Source organism: Uloborus diversus, chromosome 8 (genome assembly GCF_026930045.1).
Source record: "Uloborus diversus isolate 005 chromosome 8, Udiv.v.3.1, whole genome shotgun sequence".
In the NCBI taxonomy this organism is placed as follows: domain Eukaryota; kingdom Metazoa; phylum Arthropoda; class Arachnida; order Araneae; family Uloboridae; genus Uloborus; species Uloborus diversus.
Genome location: NC_072738.1, coordinates 127609401 through 127628963, shown reverse-complemented (window position 1 = coordinate 127628963; position 19563 = coordinate 127609401). Strand labels below are relative to the sequence as shown.

Sequence of the window (19563 nt, the reverse complement as noted above, 5' to 3'; positions counted from 1 at the left end):
TATTTTATTGATGACTTTTATTTGCTTATTCATTTTGTTACAACTTAAAACTACTGCTTGAATCATTAGTTCAAAGATGTACTTTGTATACTGCAACTGTATCTACTCGTAAGGGAGAAATCAAGTCTATTTTTTGCTCACGCAACCCGTTATAAAATATATCACTATAAAATCACTGTTAATTTTAAATACATTCTTTTTTTTTTTTTTTTGACAAGTTGGCAAGATTTTTAGTGTTCAAGATTTCACGATATTTTTATTTCTCTTTTCCACACGCAGCGACACTTTCAGTAGCTTTTACTTTATAGTGCAGTCATGATCATTTTTTCACAGGATCAAGAATTTTTGTCTATTGCAAAAGCTTTTAATGACAGATTTGTGGTTTTTTTGGTGAACCAATTTCTTGTAATCTGATTATTAGCATATCCTCGTGAGATAAAAGCAGAGCTGCGGAGTCGAAGGGCAAATGATCGACTCCTACGACTCCTTTACCTCAAAATCAGTCCAACTCTAACTCCGACGCCCTAACCATTTTATATGAATTAATAAATACTAGAAAATCGTCCGTCGAGGTATGACGGGTAAAAATTGCTTCTACATTTGAACGAAGCAATTGGTGATATTTTGATAGTTGAAATTTAAGCATCACTCCAGTGGATTAACCCTAAAATCCAGCAGATAGTGTTCATTGTTGACCCTTTTTCGTTTCTTCCTTGTCCTAAAATGAGGAGTCTAACCAGAGTCATTCCATTTCAAATCAGGCAGGCAGGTATGAAAAGTGTCATATGACCATCACCGATTTTTTTGAAAAAAATACAGTAGTTACAACTAAGGAACATATGAAATATCCCAAAAGGATTTTGCAAGAAAAAATTTTTTTCTTCAGTTACAGGCTATTAAAATTCTGCACAAAATCCGCCATTTTGGAAAAAAACGGCAAAATACTCCATTTCAAATGGACATTATTTCAAAAGTATTTAACCTATTTGAATAATTCTTTTTTCTAAAAATAAATAAAGACCTATATATCCTATAGACATCGTTTTCGAAAGTTTAGTTAGGTTTTTTGATAAAGAAAAAAAAAATCATTTTTGTCGCGAAAAAACTGCATTTTTACCGATTTTATGATTTTTTTTCTCCATGAAAAAAAAGTTTTTTTTACTAAATGGAGATGGCAGTCTAAAGCCCTTATATGATAGTTTCATAACATATTTTATTATAATCCTTGGATGCATACAGCCTCGGAAATAAAATTTGAAATTTTGAAAATTTTCAAAAATTAGCGATTTTTGAAGTGATTTTACTCAAAAAACCCATTTTTTAAAAATCTAAAAATTGGCTCACTTGAACCCCATATAATGCTTAACAAGTGGGTAGACACCGCATCCCGTATTTTTTCCCATAAAATGTTTTATGATTTTTTGAAAGTGACCTTATCGCCCATGGCATGCATGTAAAATAAAAATGTCTAATAATTTCAGTAACTAAAATTCTGGTTATATTAATGCCTAATAACTACAATAAAGGTGCCCTTTATCAGGAACAACTAAAATCTTACTAACTTTTAATAATATATCAGAAACAAACCGCTCTTGATGACCTAGTCAATTCGTCTTTTTGTAAGACTGTGTGTAGCCTTTAGATAGAAGAGCCTTTGGTGACTATATTAATGACTAATAGCTACGATAATGATGTACTTTATCAGTAACAGTAGAAATCTATATATATATTTTTTTTAAATAAATATTACTTTATTTTGTCTCCAAAGCTATGCATTCACCGTTACTTTCATATGCAGCAACGAATCATATTTTTTCTCCTTCAATTCTCTTTCTCTTCAACTCAATTACGCGACAGGGGAAACCATCAAAGGGAAGAACAATACAATGCATTTAAAACGATTAATTTTAATTTCGTGCTTTGGTTTGACATTGGCGAATGTTGTCACATAATTTTTGGATCCTACCTAGTATGATTACTTTTATACGTAAGAATATGTATACTAAATTCATACCGCAAAACTCACTTCTAGTTTAAGAATTTAAAAAGCCCACTGTTTTATGAGAGAAGTAATTAATTGAACATGGTTGTAAGTTGAGGTAACCAAACAGATCACCAAAGGTAGCTATTATAGCCAGGGATCCAATTTCTAACAAAAGAAGGTCAGGATCCCTATAGTCTTCAGAACTTATTTTAATGCTTAAGTGGCCTGAATTCGGTCAAAAATACAAAAATTTGAATGAAACAAATAAGGAAGTATGGGATCTCAGCTCCCATAACAATTAGGCGCTGATCAGCAGAAAAATATATTCATATAACGAAGTACAAAAAGACGAATTGACTGGGTCATCAGAAGCGGTTTGATACTGCTACATTATTAAAAGTCAGTAAAATATTATTTGTTGCTTTATAAAGTGCACCATTATTGTAGCTATTAGGCATTAATTTCATCAGATTTTCAGTGACTGAAATTATTAGAAATTTTTATTTTACATGCATGCCACGGGCGATAAGGTCACTTTCAAAAAATCATAAAACATGTTATGGGAAAAAATACGGGATGCGGTGTCTACCCACTTGTTTAGCATTATATGGGGTTCAAATGAGCCGATTTTTAGATTTTTAAAAAATGGGTTTTTTGAGTAAAATCACTTCAAAAATTGCTAATTTTTGAAAATTTTTAAAATTTCAAATTTTATTTCCGAGGCTGTAGGCATCCAAGGATTATAATAAAATATGTTATGAAACTATCATATAAGGTCTTTAGACTGCCAACTCCGTTTAGTAAAAAAAACTTTTTTCATGGAGAAAAAAAATCATAAAATCGGTAAAAATGCAGTTTTTTCGCGACAAAAATGATTTTTTTTCTTTATCAAAAAACCTAACTAAACTTTTAAAAACGATGTCTGGAGGATATATGGGTCCTTATTTATTTTTAGAAAAAATAATTATTCAAATAGGTTAAATACTTTTGAAATAATGTCCATTTGAAATGGAGTGTTTTGCCGGTTTTTTCCAAAATGGCGGATTTTGTGCAGAATTTTAATAGGCTATAACTGAAGAAAAAAAAAATTTCTTGCAAAATCCTTTTGCGATATTTCATATGTCCTTTAGTTGTAACTACTGTAATTTTTTCAAAAAAATCGGTGATGGTCATGTGACAGACCCTGCCTGATCTGAAATGGAATGGCTCACCAGTAAAACAGTTAAGTGACCAGATCCAGTTCAGCCTTGTCACAATAAAGTGACAATTCCCTGCATGTCAAACAATGGCAAAAAAAATATTATCAAATTATCATGCCGTGGCGCGAGTTTCATTGTTGATGACGTCAGGAGCGTTGCTCAATCATTGGCTATTATATATATGATAATTAATTTAAATTCAGACTATTCACACATTAAAATAAGATCTGAAGTCCATAGAACCCTGGCATTTTTTGTTAGAAAGTAGGATGGGCATGCATACGTCCCGTTTTGATAACAACAGTCCCATTTTCAGGTGGCCTATCCCATTGTAAACAAACGTAAATGTTGACGCTGAACTATATCGCTTTCTTTTTAAAACGAGTTTATGAGTGCATCACATGACTTCCTTTTACTCCAACTTAATGTCATTTTCCCATTATTGGCAATTTTAATGTGAATCAATAGTTTACTCTCTAAATATCACCAACAGTGGCCAAATCAAAACCAGATTTTGAAATTTAAAAAAAAAACGCCATATTTGTCGCCAAGTTGGCGACAAAACTTGGTGACCAAAACACTGGAAATATATCGCCAAGTGTCCGCCAAATTATAACACCACTTGAGTTTACTTCGAAATTAACAATGATTTCCTCCCAAAAAGGGGCAAAAGACCCCCTTAGGTACATCCGAGTGCAACCAAAAGGGAAGGTGCACAACTAGATCCCACTAGGAGTCCACGTACCAAATTTAAACTTTCTAGGACATACCGTTTTTGAGTTATGCGAGATACATACACACATACATACGCACATACGTACATACAGACGTCACGAGAAAACTCGTTGTAATTAACTCGGGAATAGTCAAAATGGATATTTCGGGTGTCTGTACGTTCCTACGCATATATCCACATGTGGTCGAGTCGAAAAAACCCAACAATCATTCGGGGGTGAGCAAAATAGAAATTAAGGCCGATTTTTGAGTGAAAATTTTTTTGCGAATACAATACTTCTTTTTGTGGTTAAAAGAAGTAAAAACATAAAGGGAGACTGAATATCCTTCTGAAAGTCGTTGAGTGAACGTCTTTAAGCATTTTCTACTAATAATTTGTATTTTTCGCACAACTATTATTTTTTTTTTTTTTATCTTTGCTCGGCTCTAATACAACGGAAGAAAGGGTATTTTTGCTTATGAATAATTTGTAGACAAGTAAAGGGCGTTTTTTTAGAGGCAGAGAACTTTAAGTTCAAATAAAACTCAGTTAAATGTTGTTAATTGTCATGAATGTTGCTTTATTCGAAAGATGATTCTTTGCCATTTTTATTTAAATAAATTTCTGGCATATGGCCACCTCGGCTGGCTCGGAGAAAGTCTAATCGGAAAGTCCAATTTTCTCACTTTTTGCAGCAATAGAGGCCGTATGTCAGTAATAAGGAGGCGAATGTTCTCTTCCAAGACGTCAATCGTCTGTGGCTTATCGGTGTAGACCAGAGACTCCACATAGCCCCACAAAAAGTAGTCCAGCTGTGTTAAATCGCATGATCTTGCAGGTCAACTCACGGGTCCATTACGCGAAATTTTTCGTTCACCGAACGTTTCTTTCAATAAATCAATTGTGAAGCGCGCTGTGTGGCATGTTGCACCGCCTTGTTGTCTATTCATGATGAAATGGCAAACCGAACTGAACACAAAACAAGTGACAGCTATCAAAATGGCACACATATCAAACAGTGTTGCCAACTTAAAGTTCTATACCTCTAAAGAAAACACCTTTTAAAAGAGTTTATTAAAAGTATGTTGTACGAAACCGCCTGCCAAAAATTCCATTTGAATCGTGTCCATATAAGGATAGGTCCCAATACTATATCCCCTATGCATAATGTCCCGTTTTGAGGGAAAAAAAATCCCTTAGAAATAGTGTCTTGCAATGGCTTAAGTTTTTATTTATGACAAATATGCCTTGTTGAGTGTGAAAACAGATTTCTGAAATCTATCTTCTATCCCCGTGAAATTACACCTTATCTATCGGAAAGGTTAAGAAAATCACGAAATGAATTTAGATACTTTTTACTAACAAGTTTATTAATAACTAGCGGCAACCACACGGCCTCGCAGAAAATTAAAAGGTTATTTGGTTCGTCTGAATATTTATAGGAAACTTCTGTTATGTATACAGCAATATTGTTTTTCAAGATCTCGACATATCTTTCCGGCATATTGAAAAACTTTTTTCTACGATCACCTGTTGATTTACCTCTATTACAGCAACAAGTATGTTCTGCGAGAAAAATGCAAAAGAAAACAAAAACATGATTATATGTACTCACTAGCTGCATTGCCCGGCTTTGCCCTGTCTACCTTGAAAATAAAAATTGTGTCAACTGCAGTAGCGTAACTATGGGGTCTAGCGCCCCTGGCGAACTAAAGAAATTGCACCCCCCCCCCGCAGGGTCGGCCACATGGGAAATCACCGGAGGTCATTGTGACCTCCAAATTCTTTTTTTTTAATTGTATTTGGAACATATTGATTAGTTGATTCGACAAATAGGAGGCAGCATTGTAATCTTTTTCTTTATTTTCTTTTTTAGAATTGTTTTCAATGATGCCCAATGTTCCTTCTCAGTAGATGTTATGTATGTGGCCCTAGCTCTTTTTTTGCGAGTTCTTTTTTTTTCATTTTTTTAAAGCATTTTTCAAATTTTATAGTCAAAAAAAAAAAAAAAAACTCTTAATTTTTTTTTTCTAAATCAGTTAAAATGCCGCCCCCAGGATGCTGCGCCCCCTGGTGAGAGCCACTCCTGACAACCCTTATTTACGTTACTGGTCAAGTGACTATATTCAACAATCAGGCTTAAGAAAAAAAAAACATCATGCAAAATGTCCCTTCCAAACAATGACGACAGATATTAAAATACAGGGCGACTCATAATGAATGGGACAAAAAGAAAACATGATTGTGAACGTTGTAATTAATATATTTAGAAAATTCGAATTTACCTCAAAACTACATTTATTCAAGTTTCTACAGGTGTTCAATATGTGCCCCGTCGGTGACACGACAAATGTCAACACGGTAATCAAGCTCCTGCCTGACTCGTGATAGCATATCCCCTGTGATGGCGGTCAACACTGCAGTTATCCACTTCTTCGGAGAGTCTTCTGAGGAAGTGGAGTCATAAACACCTTCTTTTTTCGAAACCCCAGAGAAAAAAAAATCACAGGGCGTTAGATCTGGTGATTTCGGCAACCAATGAAGACACGTGAAATCATGTCGCCCAGCACGGCCAATCCAGCGATGGGGTAGACGTTCGTTCAAGAACTCACGCACGCTGTTTTTCCAATGTGGGGGAGCACCATCTTCCTGCAAAATGAAATTCGGGACAGCTTCTTCCAGCACGGACGACAGTTTGTTTAACAGCGACTCTAGCGGCGAGTTCGTCATACCATAATTTCTCCCTGTTGCCAAATAAAACTTGTATAATTGTACTTGCAGAATAAATTTGTTTCGGCTGAATAAATCCATTACGGCATTCACACTGCGCTCTTCTTTTTGGCCCATTCATTATGAATCACCCTGTACGTTTAATAACTTAAAATGAGAAAGATGGATTTAAGAAGGGTAACCATGGAAACATAAAATGAAAATTAACCCCGGATCTAACAAGGGAGAAGGTTTGCAGTTTGACTATCTGTGCGTTTGTCTGTGGCACTGCAGCTCCTAAACGAATGAACCGATTACGAGTACTTTTTTTTTTTTTTTTTTGAGCAATCACATTGCTTATTGTTCTCATTTGACTGTTTTTGATGTTCCTATGATTTTATTTCCCCCCGCCTGCATCTGTAGCACCACCGTCGGCCGGGCCCTCCTGATGCTGGTCCTCTAGCGAAAACAGTCTTCAGCTTGCGTCAATGTTCTACATACACACACATATACCTACACACATATACAAATACACACGCCTACATTACATGCACGCACACACTCGTGATTGCGAAAAACATAATTTGTATTCAAGATGTCAAAATTCAAATTTTGATATATTTATTTATTTTTTTAAACTAAACAAAACGCTTGTGCAGTAAAACTAACCTACAATATCCGACAAAAATGCAAGAAAATGAAAAATTTGCAGTTACATCCCTTTACCTGTCCACGGCAGAATGATAGAACCAATACAATCGTTTCCTTCAGTTCCTAGACAATGGGGTGGTTTCCTTTAGTCAAAAGTTCTTCTTTTAGTCATTGAAATGGATAGAATGAACAAAAAAAAAAAAAAATAATAATAATAATAAAAATAATAACATGGACCCAAAAAATACATTCATTTTCCCAACAGTTTTTTTTTTAATTAATTTTTTAAAATGTCCGATTTTTCAAACAAGGCGTGATCTTGATGACGTCACAAATGATGCACTTTTCCGTATCTTTCTACTACTTTTCCACGTTATGATAATCAAGCAGCGAGTTAAAATTGCGCTCTACGCTTGATACCAAACATATCGTTGCCAATACACGTGAGTAAAGATGCGAATTAAATGTTTTGCACTGTGAATGGCAACACAGAATGGAATTTCATCATTTGTGATATCATCGGCAGAAGCCACAAACATGAAAGCGCTCTGATTTAAGTAATTTTTTTTTAATATTAAACGTAAACAAATTTATCAAAAAATGGTTAGATCTTATGTTTTTAAGCATGTTCTTTCAGAAAAAAAATACTTTTAAAATTTTGGAAACGACCCCATTGGCTTAGACAATGAAAATAATTTATTCGTTTCATTTTTTCACATATCGAACAACGCATTAAATTTTTTAACCAACGTGTAACGAAAGAAAGAGAGAAGAAAGAATATCGAACGAATTTGTTTTGATTGCTGAGTTGAAAAATAAATTGGCGTTTAATATTTAAAAAAATTAAATTCCTATCATCAATAACAAAACAAGTTTTTATTTCTTTACAGCAGAAAAGGTGTTAAGATCAAAATGAATTATTAAAAGCTTACATCAAATTCGGTGTCACTAATACCAAGTTATAACGAACGAAAGAAAGAACTGGAAAACTGTTTATTTAAAAACAAGAAGAAAATAAATTTTCGAACATATTTGAAGGATTTACAAAAGTTAAAATGCAGATGAAAACTCAAAAATAAAATTTTCTCAAAAATTAAATATTTCTCTTTTGCTCCGAAAGAAATGGAGTTAAAAGTAAAAAATAACATAGCACACAATTCGCTTTTCAGATCCGAAAACACAAAAACTTAATCTTTTCTGATGCTTAATCGATATATTTAAAGCTTTTGTTCCCAGTCTGTTAAACAAATTTCTTTGAAATTCGACTTTCCTAACTTATGCAAACGAATGACAACAGCGCCATCTTTTGAATAAACCAAGTTTTACTACATTGATTTTTACCTGATTTCTCACCCCAAGCTTGTTATATCTTCCAACCTAGATAAATGTATGTGAAATATATTTATATTATTTCCTATTTCACTCCCTATAATTTTGTTCTTAGCGGATGGTTTTTTCTTATTCACATTTCAAGCTTTATTTAAAGGAATGGTTTTTATCTTCGAAATTGAAGAACAATTGAAAAGAATTTCGGTTTTACCAGACATAATCTTTTCCATTATAGTTTTCTTCGAATTGGAAAAACCCTTGTACGAATGTGTGTATCGGAAAACGTTTCAGACAAAGAGAAAAAAAAAACAAAGAGACTAAGATAAAATCGAAATGAAATTTTAACGGAAAAATACTAGGAATTGCTAAAGTTAAGACTTAAATGCGAACAAAAAATAGTATTGTTAAATTGCTCCTTTTTGAGGAAATATAAAAACATAAATTTGATCATTTTCCAAAAGTAATTAATTAAAGGTAAAAGATTAACAAAGTAAAAGATTAACAAAGTAATAACACAAAGCGGTTGATATTATTTCATGAAAGAAAGATCTTGTCGAAAGACACTTTGGGAACACATTTAAGACACCCTAATTCAGAAAAAGTGATCCAGTTTCCTAAATATGTTCTGAAATGTTTTCTCATTTAAAAAGACAGAGCAGTGAAATGTGTTCTGAACCTGTTCCGAAAGCGTATGAAATGCATCCTACTCAGGGTATTTACGAATTTAAACTTAAGAACACATTCGGTATATTTAAGAACACAACGGGGCACGTTTGGGAACAAAAAAGGGACACATTTGAGAACAGATAGTCCCCTTTTTTCGTACCAGCATAATTTTAACAGTTTTCTTTAACCATCAGTCCATAGAATCCCTCAATATATTACTAATACAAATGTTGTAGCAATGACCCATTATTGACTGTCGCCAAGAGTGCCTCCATAAAGTACGTTCGTCACTGGTAAAAGTTTAATCTTGTATGACTTGCCGTTTTTGAGTTATGCGAGATACGCACGGACGCATATACATCCGTACATACATACAGATGTCTCGAAAAAGAGTGAATCCAATTTTAGCCACTGCAAATATCAGTTTATACTGTTAGATTTTCTACACGATTTTCAGAATTTTGAAAATTTTCATTCGCCCATTTGAATAAGCATCATGTAATTACAATTCCTCCTCGATCGGATAACACTTCATCCAAAGCATACAAACAGCAAGTTATCCTTGGTTGCGTCAAGAATAGTACGATTTAATGTTCACAGTTTTCTTGAGTAAAAACTTTGAGAGCTCCTCAAATCTGGGGTTAGAAAGCACTAGATCAGACTCAAAAACTCTATAACCGTTATTAGCACGGCCTTTTAGTTAATTTCCTCTTTTAAATCATGTCTGATTGAATGGTCTACCAAGTGTTTTTTTTTTTTTTTTTTTAACTTAAATTTCATTGTATTTTTTTTTTTTTCATTCTTTTAATTTACAACCTAATTTGTCACAAGTGTCAATATCCGGCGAATAAGAAGACATAGTGAGTACATTGCAGAAATGTTTAGGTGATTGCCCAAGTATTTCCGCTTGGACTTTTCCCTGCTGTAGTGGCTCTCATATACTAGAAACTTTGGAATACATGGTACGATCCAAAAGTAATGAGCCTCACTTTATACTGACGCATGCACACATTGCAGCCCGTTCCGCTTGACAGCCATGGTGCAGAGGGTTGTTGGCTTTACAGCGCAACGCAGGTCAGTTGCCTCCCACCTTTTGGGGCGGCACCGTCGACCTTAACAGTAACCCCTATACGGTGATTCGTGACACGGCGACATGAAAAGTTTGTCAGAGCAACGCAAAGAGATCAAATTGTGCTTCCGGTTTCCTTCTCAAACGTTTGCAATGCTTTAACAAGCACTTGGGACTGAGTGTCGGTCCTAATCGCAAGTAGAAAAATGGCACGAGTCCTTTCGTAAGGCCAGGAAGTGGGATCTGACGAACCGCAGTCTGGACGCCCGTTCTCGGCCCTTACTGACGTAAATTGCAACGAGTGTGTGAATTTTTGAACACGGACTGGTGTTTGAGTATCTACCAAGTAGCAAAAGCCCTGGACTCATCGGAAACAACGGTGCAACGCATTGCTACGGAGAAGTTGCACATGCGAAAAGTCTGCGCGAAACTTGTGCCGAGAGTTCTGTTTGAAGGAGATCCGAGTCAACGTTCCCGTGTTTCCCTAGACTTCTTACAGTCCGGAATTGTGGCCTCCTGAATTCTTATTGTTTCCACTATAAAAATCAGCGCTGAAAAGGAAACGCTTCGACTCCATCGAGGACATCCAAGCACATGTCAAGGCAGACCTTGCAGATACCTCGAAACAGGACTTAAGGGATGCCTTTGAGTCCTGGAAAAGCCGCCTACAGAAGTATATTGTTGCAGAAGGTGCCTATTTTTAAGACGATTAGGCAGTAGTACCGATCAGCTCAATAAATCTATCTTTTTAAACGAAGGCTCATTACTTTTGGATCGCACCATGTATGTTATGTTTTTATCCTTTCTAAGTTTTCACTCGTCAGTTTATTTGTTGGAAGAAGTTTCTCCCATAAGGTCTGGTGTCACCAACGTACATTCACTGACTTTTTTATTAAGCGACTCCCAAAAAGAATTCAGAAATAGTGTATCAAGTAGGGCTGGGTGATATACCGGTATACCGTAATATATCGATATACAGGGTGATTATAATTAAAGTTCCACTTTCAAAACGCTGTAAAAATAAAACCACTGGTCAGAATGACCTCAAATTTAAACGGAATATTATCGAAGAAGGGGGAAAATGTATGGCAGAAGAAAAATAAATAGTTGGAATTTTTAGCAACAGATGGCGCTGCAAGTGTCAGAATATATAAATCAAAACACCTGTCATGCGTACGACTCATTGAAGTTGTTATAAAAACGCCAAATACACGTTTTTTTCCTCATTTCGCATCTGAGAAGTTCACTATGACTGTCTCAATGAAAGACCTGGCCGTCCCGATCACCTGATCTTAACCCGTGTGACTTCTGGATATGGGGCTATCTGAAAGCTGTTGTGTTCAGTGCTCCGATTGCAAACTTTGCTGAGCTGAAGGCATGCATCGCGCAACACATTCTAAACGTGACCCGGAAACACTTCAATCAGTCGTAGAACATGCTGTTTCTCGATTTCAACTTGTTACAGAAAACGGGGTACATCATACTGAACATCTTTTACGCCAGTCTCACTAAAATTAACCCGGGAGAACTCGCATCGGGCCTCTCAGGTCCGGTCATTACAAAACTACGCTGCCAAAAATCACCCCTTCAACGGAAATGAATAAGGTCCATAGTAGCTGCGTTCGAGGTGACCTACATACTGACCACATGCTTTTCAGGAATGTACATTCCCACTTTTCCCCAGAAAATTCCAGTTTGGGCCTCAGAGGCCCGGAGTGAACGCTCACGCTTTTCCTTTCAGATTGTGAATGTAAAGAAAGAGGTTGTGAAATGCATCGCTATTTAAGCTACAAAGATGAAATGAAAAGGTTGCAGACTTTGTTGGTTGAGGTTTCAACTGATGAGAACTCCCTTAATGAAGATGATGAAGAAGAAGTTGACACAGAACAGTAAAGCGATCATCAGTAATGCTCAGAAGAAGATTTAGATTTATGTATCATAAAACTTTCTTAAACTTTACTTTTTAAAACATATTATAGAGGCTGTTTATCAATTTATAATTCAGTGTTGAAAACACATTTTTTTTCTGTTTTGCAAACTTAATTTACGGAAATAACCACTCCGGGCCTACGGAGCCCACCGCGAGCGTTCGTGTGACGAAAAGTACCGCGAGTTCTCCCGGGTTAAAGACCGATTTAAATTTTTACTGATGCTTTTTATGCGGTTTTCGGCCTCAGGACAATTAAAAACCGATTTTTCCCATCCGATGTGATATGATCTTGCTATGTTAGATGGGCTTACTTAACTAACAGTATCACACCTGTACCCTCGTGCACGCTATGTAGTACGGTGTTTTAAAGTATAGTTTACACCTTAGGTAATATTTTATGATTTATTTGTCATTTGTAGTTGACCATTATTAAATTATGATGCTTACAGCGCCATCTGTTGCTAAAAATTTTAACTATTTATTTTCTTCTGCCATCAAGTTCCCCCCTTTTTCGATAATATTCCGTTGAAGTTTGACGTCATTCTGACCAGTGGTTTTATTTTTACAGCGTTTTGAAAATGGGACTTTAATTATAATCACCCTGTATATTTACTACCGCGGTAACAATATTCAGATTTCAATCTGTCTGATATATCGTCGGACCGGACTTACCTAAGAACTAATTGAAATAGTGACCTTAAAATACATATTGTTACGAGTTCGGTACAACTTCAAACTTTCTTTAAATGACGACACAGTTCTTGAGAAAACATAGATTTATTTGCAACTATGTACAAGAAATATCGTTAGCAACTATTAATCATAGCAATTAGGCAAATATCAATTAACACCGTAAACTCAACGGTTACACACGTATTTACATCAAAATAAGCAAAAACACAGCGCAAAGGCTAGTACACTTTCCAGCGCAATGGCTGAAAACGAGACTCCAGTTAGAAAGCAAACTGACTCTCTCCCTCATTCACAGGACGCACGGCGTTTTATACCGCTTTGGAAAGTTCGACAAAATTCTATTTTTTTCTGGATGTTTTATTTTTATTCCATTCACAAATCTTAATAGGAGACTATATACGTCATTCGAATGTAAGGGGGTTGTATGTTCATTACGAGAAACTATTTACAGGTTAAGTTACAACGATAATTTTAGATGAAAAACAATGGAACAAACGTCAAAATTAGCCAGATTACAACACATTAATCATAAAAACAATTACTATTTACAAAATTTGTAACAATATTTATTCATAATTCTTTGTGCTTAACGAGTGGATCATACCTGCCAACTCTTTCAGATTTCCCAGAAGTTTTACGGATTTTCATGTCTTTTTCCGTTGTTCTGATTATGAGCAAAATTTTCGAGTATTTTCGTGCTTTGCAGAACAAAAAAAAATGTATCTCGCCAGTTATGGCGCTACAAACATTTTTTAGAATGCAGAACCACGCTGAGTTTAAACCTTAAAACCAGGGTTACCGTAAGAGTAACCACTTGTTGCATTCAGAAATTCAGATAGAATCCAAGAGACGGCATTCGTTCGATTGAATGAATAATTCCGCACATCTGAGAACTTCCCACATTGTAGGTTAGTTACGTAGTGAGAAGATTTAAACCGTTTGCATGTCTTTCGATTTCGAAGATTACGAGTTTGCTTTCGAGGAAATACCGATTGCGTTTTCTTTCAAAATGGTATCGGAACTTGCGGAGTTATATCTTTTTCGTTCAAGATCCGATAGTTTATTTTATATGACTTATCAAACATAGGTTGTGGAATCAGGGTAGCATATATTAGGATTTCCGGTTTCTTGGGAAACATCTATTTTCGTAGAAAACCGAAAATGAACTTGCATTTCAGAACTTGTATGGTTTTTGCAAATTATGTAAGGGAAATTTTTTTTAATGTGCAGATGATTTAAATATGGGTGTTACCCCCCCCCCCCCCTTCGAAAGTTTACACGGCACCCTCCCCACCTAAAAATGCGATTCACCGATCTGTTTCTTAAAGACTTGAAAATTTTCAAACACCATTTGAGGTAGTGAGAAGCAAAGGGATGCAAGTGGCAAAATTAAAAATTTGGAGATAACCAGTACAAATGATCGGTGAACTTCTCCTCTGTCTTGGGGCAAGAGATTGTACTAGTAGCCCTGGTAGGTGCTGCTGTATAGCATGATTTAGAAAAAATAATCAATGAAAGCCTACCTAGGATCTGATCTTTAAACGCGTTTTACTCGAAAAAAATAGTCCACTTGCATCCCTCTGCTTCTCACTGCCTCATTTGTAAAAACTTCAATAATTTGGTCTATGCTGTGACCCCCCTCACCACATGAGCGGGGGGGGGGGGGGCGCTGTAGCGAATTTTATTAGAAATAATTACTGGAATATTCCTCATCAAGATGTCCGAGGGCTTTTATCAATTGCAGATCTTGACATGCATAGATATAGGTCCAATTCGCGCCATTCCCCCCCCCCCCCCACAAAAAAAAGATGACCCCACAATTTCCACGACCCGCTCCTCCCCGAAAATAAACACGACCTCTCATAAAAGAAAAACTAAAATCCGTTTAAAATAACTTCATAAAAAATTTCAGTGGTAAAGTTTGTCTCATGCCCCCTCCCCCCCCCACGCATGGGCATCTCTAATTTAGCTATTATTATGAGAAGAAATTACTGAAATATTTACTGATCAAGATTTTCGATGACTTTTATAGCAAGGGGTGACAATTCTGCCCAAGTGCGTTGCCCCACCCTTTTATTTTACCAAGCCCCCCCCCCCCCACCAAGAACCCCCCCCCCCCCAGGATCCTCTGTTAAAGACAATAAAATCCCTTTAAATTATCCTGTCTGAAAATCGTGGTAAACTCAAGTGGTGTTATAATTTGGTGGAGACTTGGCGATTTATCGCCAGTCTTTTGGTCACCAAATTTTGTCGCCAACTTGGCGACAAATTTGGCAATTTTTTTTTTTTTAAATCGGTTTCAATTTGGCCATTGTTGGTGATATTTAGAGAGTAAACTATTGAATTACACTAAAATTGCCAGTAATGGGGAAATGACATTTGTGAATGGAAAGAAATAAGAAAGTGTAGAACGGCGTAGCATTTTCTGGAATAGTTGAGAGGTCTCTTTCGATGTCTATAAAATAGCCATTACGCATGATAAAAAGTCAGTTTCGACTGAGAATTTGTACTGAGAGTGCATTAGTTCTGTTTAATGCGAGGCAATTCGCTGTGTTGTTTTTCGTATTTCGATGTAAATACGTGTCTAACCGTTGAGTTTACGGTGTTGATTGATACTTGCTAAATTGCTGATGATTAATTTAGCAGATGTTAACGATCTTTCCTGTACATAGTGTAAATAAATCTCCTGTGTGTTCTCAAGAACTGTGTCTTATTTCAAGAAAGTTGAAGTCGCACCGGAACCTTTAACATTCCGAGCCCCCCTCCATAACTCGACGTTAAATCCCGGTTATCACAAATTTGCCATTTCAACTGCGCTTGCGCGCGGACTTAGCTTTTTGGGCTTTCTGTTTTAAGATTTTGTGTTGCTTGTTTATATTTAGGCTGAGCGAGAGTCCAACCAAATTAATGAATGCGTTAGAATATTTTCACAGCGATTTCGTGACATATTATATGAAACTACGGATATGAATAACTGATAATCTTAACAGAAAAGTGACACTTCAATATTTATTAGTTTGAAAATATTTATTTACCATAAATGTAAAATACGTTGTGTACTTCAAAAATGATTGGAATATTAGTATAGAAATCCGTCTTCTGCGGATATTTTTCGTTAGGCGTAAATAACTTATTATTATACATTTTTATTTAGGTTGAGGGTTCGGCTTTGTATTAGAAGTGATGCTGCAATTCTAATACGCTCTTCTGAGGTTACAAATTTGGTCCTGAAAAGGGACAGACAAATCAGACACCGAATCCATTAATAATTAAGACGCAAAATTCAATCTTTACTGAGGCCGAAAAACTAAATCAGAGAAAACTTTGTGATTTCTAATTTTTATCTGTTGCCATCTCATATTTATTACCAAACTTATAATGTTTGTAATTAATTTTAGCAAGATTTTTGAAATCAGCTAAGTCCGCGCGCAAGCGCAGTTGAAATGGCAAATTTGTGATAACCGGGATTTAACGTCGAGTCCCTCCATATTGTTTACACCAATGTTTCACCCCTAGTAAAAAAATATTGGACCCCCTTCAGGCTCGGGCCCTGTCCAACAGGTGTCCTTTCTCCTCCCATCCCCTGTGCACGCCCCTGCACACAATGCAGTTATAAACTGAAAATAGCCCTTTTTGGACTTACATTATTCTGGTTCTGAGTCACAGAATTATCGAATAAATCATTTTTCTAAACGGTTGGCAATTTTTAAGCTTTGAATGAGAAAATTAATTTACGTCAAAATAAATTTGCGGAGATTCACATTTAGTTCACGCTGATGTGATAAGTTTGTTTCAGTAACTATGACAAAACTAAAGCAACAAATCTCATCTGTTTTTAGTATTCTTACTAAATTATCTCTCCAATAACAAATAATAAAGAATCCTTACAATCACTGAATGAGAATACCGAATATCGCAACAAAGTGATGGAAATGCTCAGCTCCTTGTGCTGCCAACGGCTATTAAATAAAGTATCACATTCATGCTCTTCGATTCCATGTTGAAAATGATCCAGTCAGGGATGCGGAGTTCTTCCTTTGTTCTTTTGTGGCACCGTGCTTCACTTTTTTAGCGGTAGATATTTGAGTTGTCAAATGGTAAACATTAGAATTATTTTTGTCATATATTTCGTAAGCCGCCAGCATTGACCGACCTGCTGACTAAGAAATCAAGGTGAGATGTTTATCGCAACACAATAAATTAAAAACAAATGGTGAGTTTTCTAAATACCATGCCTTGCCTTCAATCTTCGAGTTGAACCGAACCATTGTTTCGGTCACTGGTCTGGTCTGTGCTAATCTCATGTTAGCTACCAGTTTGTTTGGCACTCTTGGCTTCCTTAAGAAGTTTTCCACTTCCAGCTTAGTCACTTCCAATGCCGGTCTGATGAGTGCTAATAAGCACGAAACTGCAGTCCTCGGCTGGAATGACTGAGCTGGCGGTGTATTTCAAATGGTGAGTGTATGAATATAGTAGTAAAACCATCGTAACAGAAAATCTCGCTATAGCGCGCCTTTAAATATTCTAATCTAATAAATATGTTTTTTTACCTTTCAGGAATTTATAAATTTATGCTAGGTGATAAAAGGTATGGTTTAACTGTTAACTTGCTAGCAACAAAAGTGATGCCATCATTGATTCCTGTAGTCGTCAGCCCTGCACTCAAGCTGGATCAGGTAAGAATTTTTACCCTCCTTAGTGGTCACTTTTTAAAACAGATCATAAAGAACTGTTGAATTTTCCCTGGCTCAGAGTAGTCAATCAAGTCATTCAATTTACTTGGAACCGAATTCCGGCAATTCTTTTATCAGTTGTCTCTTCTAATAATAAAGCAGATTGTCTGGATGTATGTCTGTGACGCACATAGGGCCCAGACAGTTCGGCCGGTTTTCATGAAATTCGACACAAAATTGGTTTGTAGCATGGAGTACGCACCTCAAAGCGAATTTTTGAAAATTCGATTTTTTTTTTCCTATTCTAATTTTTAGTTCATTTATCACAGAAAAATAATAAAATGGGGTGAAATGTTTCTTGCACATTTTTAGGTTTTAGGTCATTCGAAAACTTGAAGTTTCCTGCATAAGATGATTTGTGTTCGAAGTTTCTACGAGCTCGCTATGAGAGCTGTAAGAATTGTTTTTAGAAATTCGGAATTATACCTTAAGCAAGCCAAGCGATTCTTAATGATTTAGCTCAAGAATAAGATCAAAATCAAAGATGAATGAAAATCGTTTTCGCAAGTAAAATTAACGTGTTGTTTTGTTGTCGTGGTTACGTCTTTTCAGTGGCGTGCGCAAGATATTCTTAGAAGGAGGTGTGGAGGGGGGGGGGTCACTTTTTCCGAAACATATATATACACGTTTCGTGTCAGTTTTATTGTTTAAGTTTAGTTTACCGACTGAATACATTAAGCGAACTCCGTCATCGTCAATTTAACCGTCTCAGTCATTGTCTGATCGAAATATGTAAAATCGAATGGAAATTTCAAACGAACAATGCTAAAAAGCAGAAAATAATTAATGAAATAAAAAGTTTTAAGGTACTATGTTTTGAAAATGAAATAAAAGGTATAAAATAATTTCTCTTAGTATCATGTAGATTTAAAACCCTATATAGTTTTAGACTGTCTGGAAAATGTGTGATTGTGAGTTTTTAATAGCTATCAAAATACATGTGAGCTTTAAAAGGAAAAACAAGGTACAATATATACCTCTAAGTGTAAAGAAAGGTTATCGAAGAAAAATCTTATGAATCCAGTTTATATTACTTGCAGGGCAATAAAATAGTTTAGTTATAATTGCTTCAACTGTCTGTGGCGTGCAACCCATATATTTCCTTTTAAAGCTCACAAATATTTTGGTAGCAATTGAAAACTTACAATCACATATTTTCCAGACAATCTGTAAGAAGTTCTTTCTGCAACTGTATAGGGATTTAAATCTGCATGAAGCTTAGAAAAATTATTTTATATTTTTCAGTTCATTTTAAAAATATGATACTTAGAAACATTTTTATTTCTTTAATTATTTCAAATAAATTGTAAAAATACGAATACAGTCGTATGATGATTCCATGAACCGACGCGTAAGTCGAAATTTCGCGTTGTCGAAAAGGGTATGTAATTTTTTTGCAAACATATCTAGTTATTTTAAGCATTTGTAAACATGTCTGAAGTTGTTTTAAATCTATACATTACAATTTCTTGCATAAAGAAGTGAATTTTTACTCCGTTTTAAAAATACGTATTATTCAACATAGAATATTGTTACAATGCACAAAAATGAATCAATATGATGAAGAGGCATAAAATAAAACAGTATGGTACGTACAGTGTATAGTAATAATAAAATACAGCACCAAAATAGTACTGTACATTAGATACAGTAATTATATTTATAACTTGAAATATGAAGATGATGATCATTTATGCAGCGCGATCAGATTGTCATCAGTCTTCCCCTGACACCGTCTGCACGTCAGAAAACTCGTCAGAAATTACTCTACCGAAAATGTTCGCGTTGTGGGCAAGGAACTCGAGTTAGCTCACAAATTCGTTACTTATGAATAACTCGCGTTATAGCCATTTCGCCTAAGTGCAATCTAGTCGTAGCGCGAGTC

General features: G+C 35.5%; 1 protein-coding gene across 1 annotated transcript in view; it reads left to right on the top strand.

Moving 5' to 3' along the window:
* LOC129228590 (SCY1-like protein 2) overlaps positions 1-19563 on the top strand; it is a 96737-nt gene that overhangs the window by 64388 nt on the left and 12786 nt on the right. Inside the window, exon 7 of the mRNA XM_054863272.1 lies at positions 17503-17621. Coding sequence (XP_054719247.1) covers positions 17503-17621 — 119 coding nt within the window. The remainder of the gene's footprint in view (positions 1-17502; positions 17622-19563) is intronic.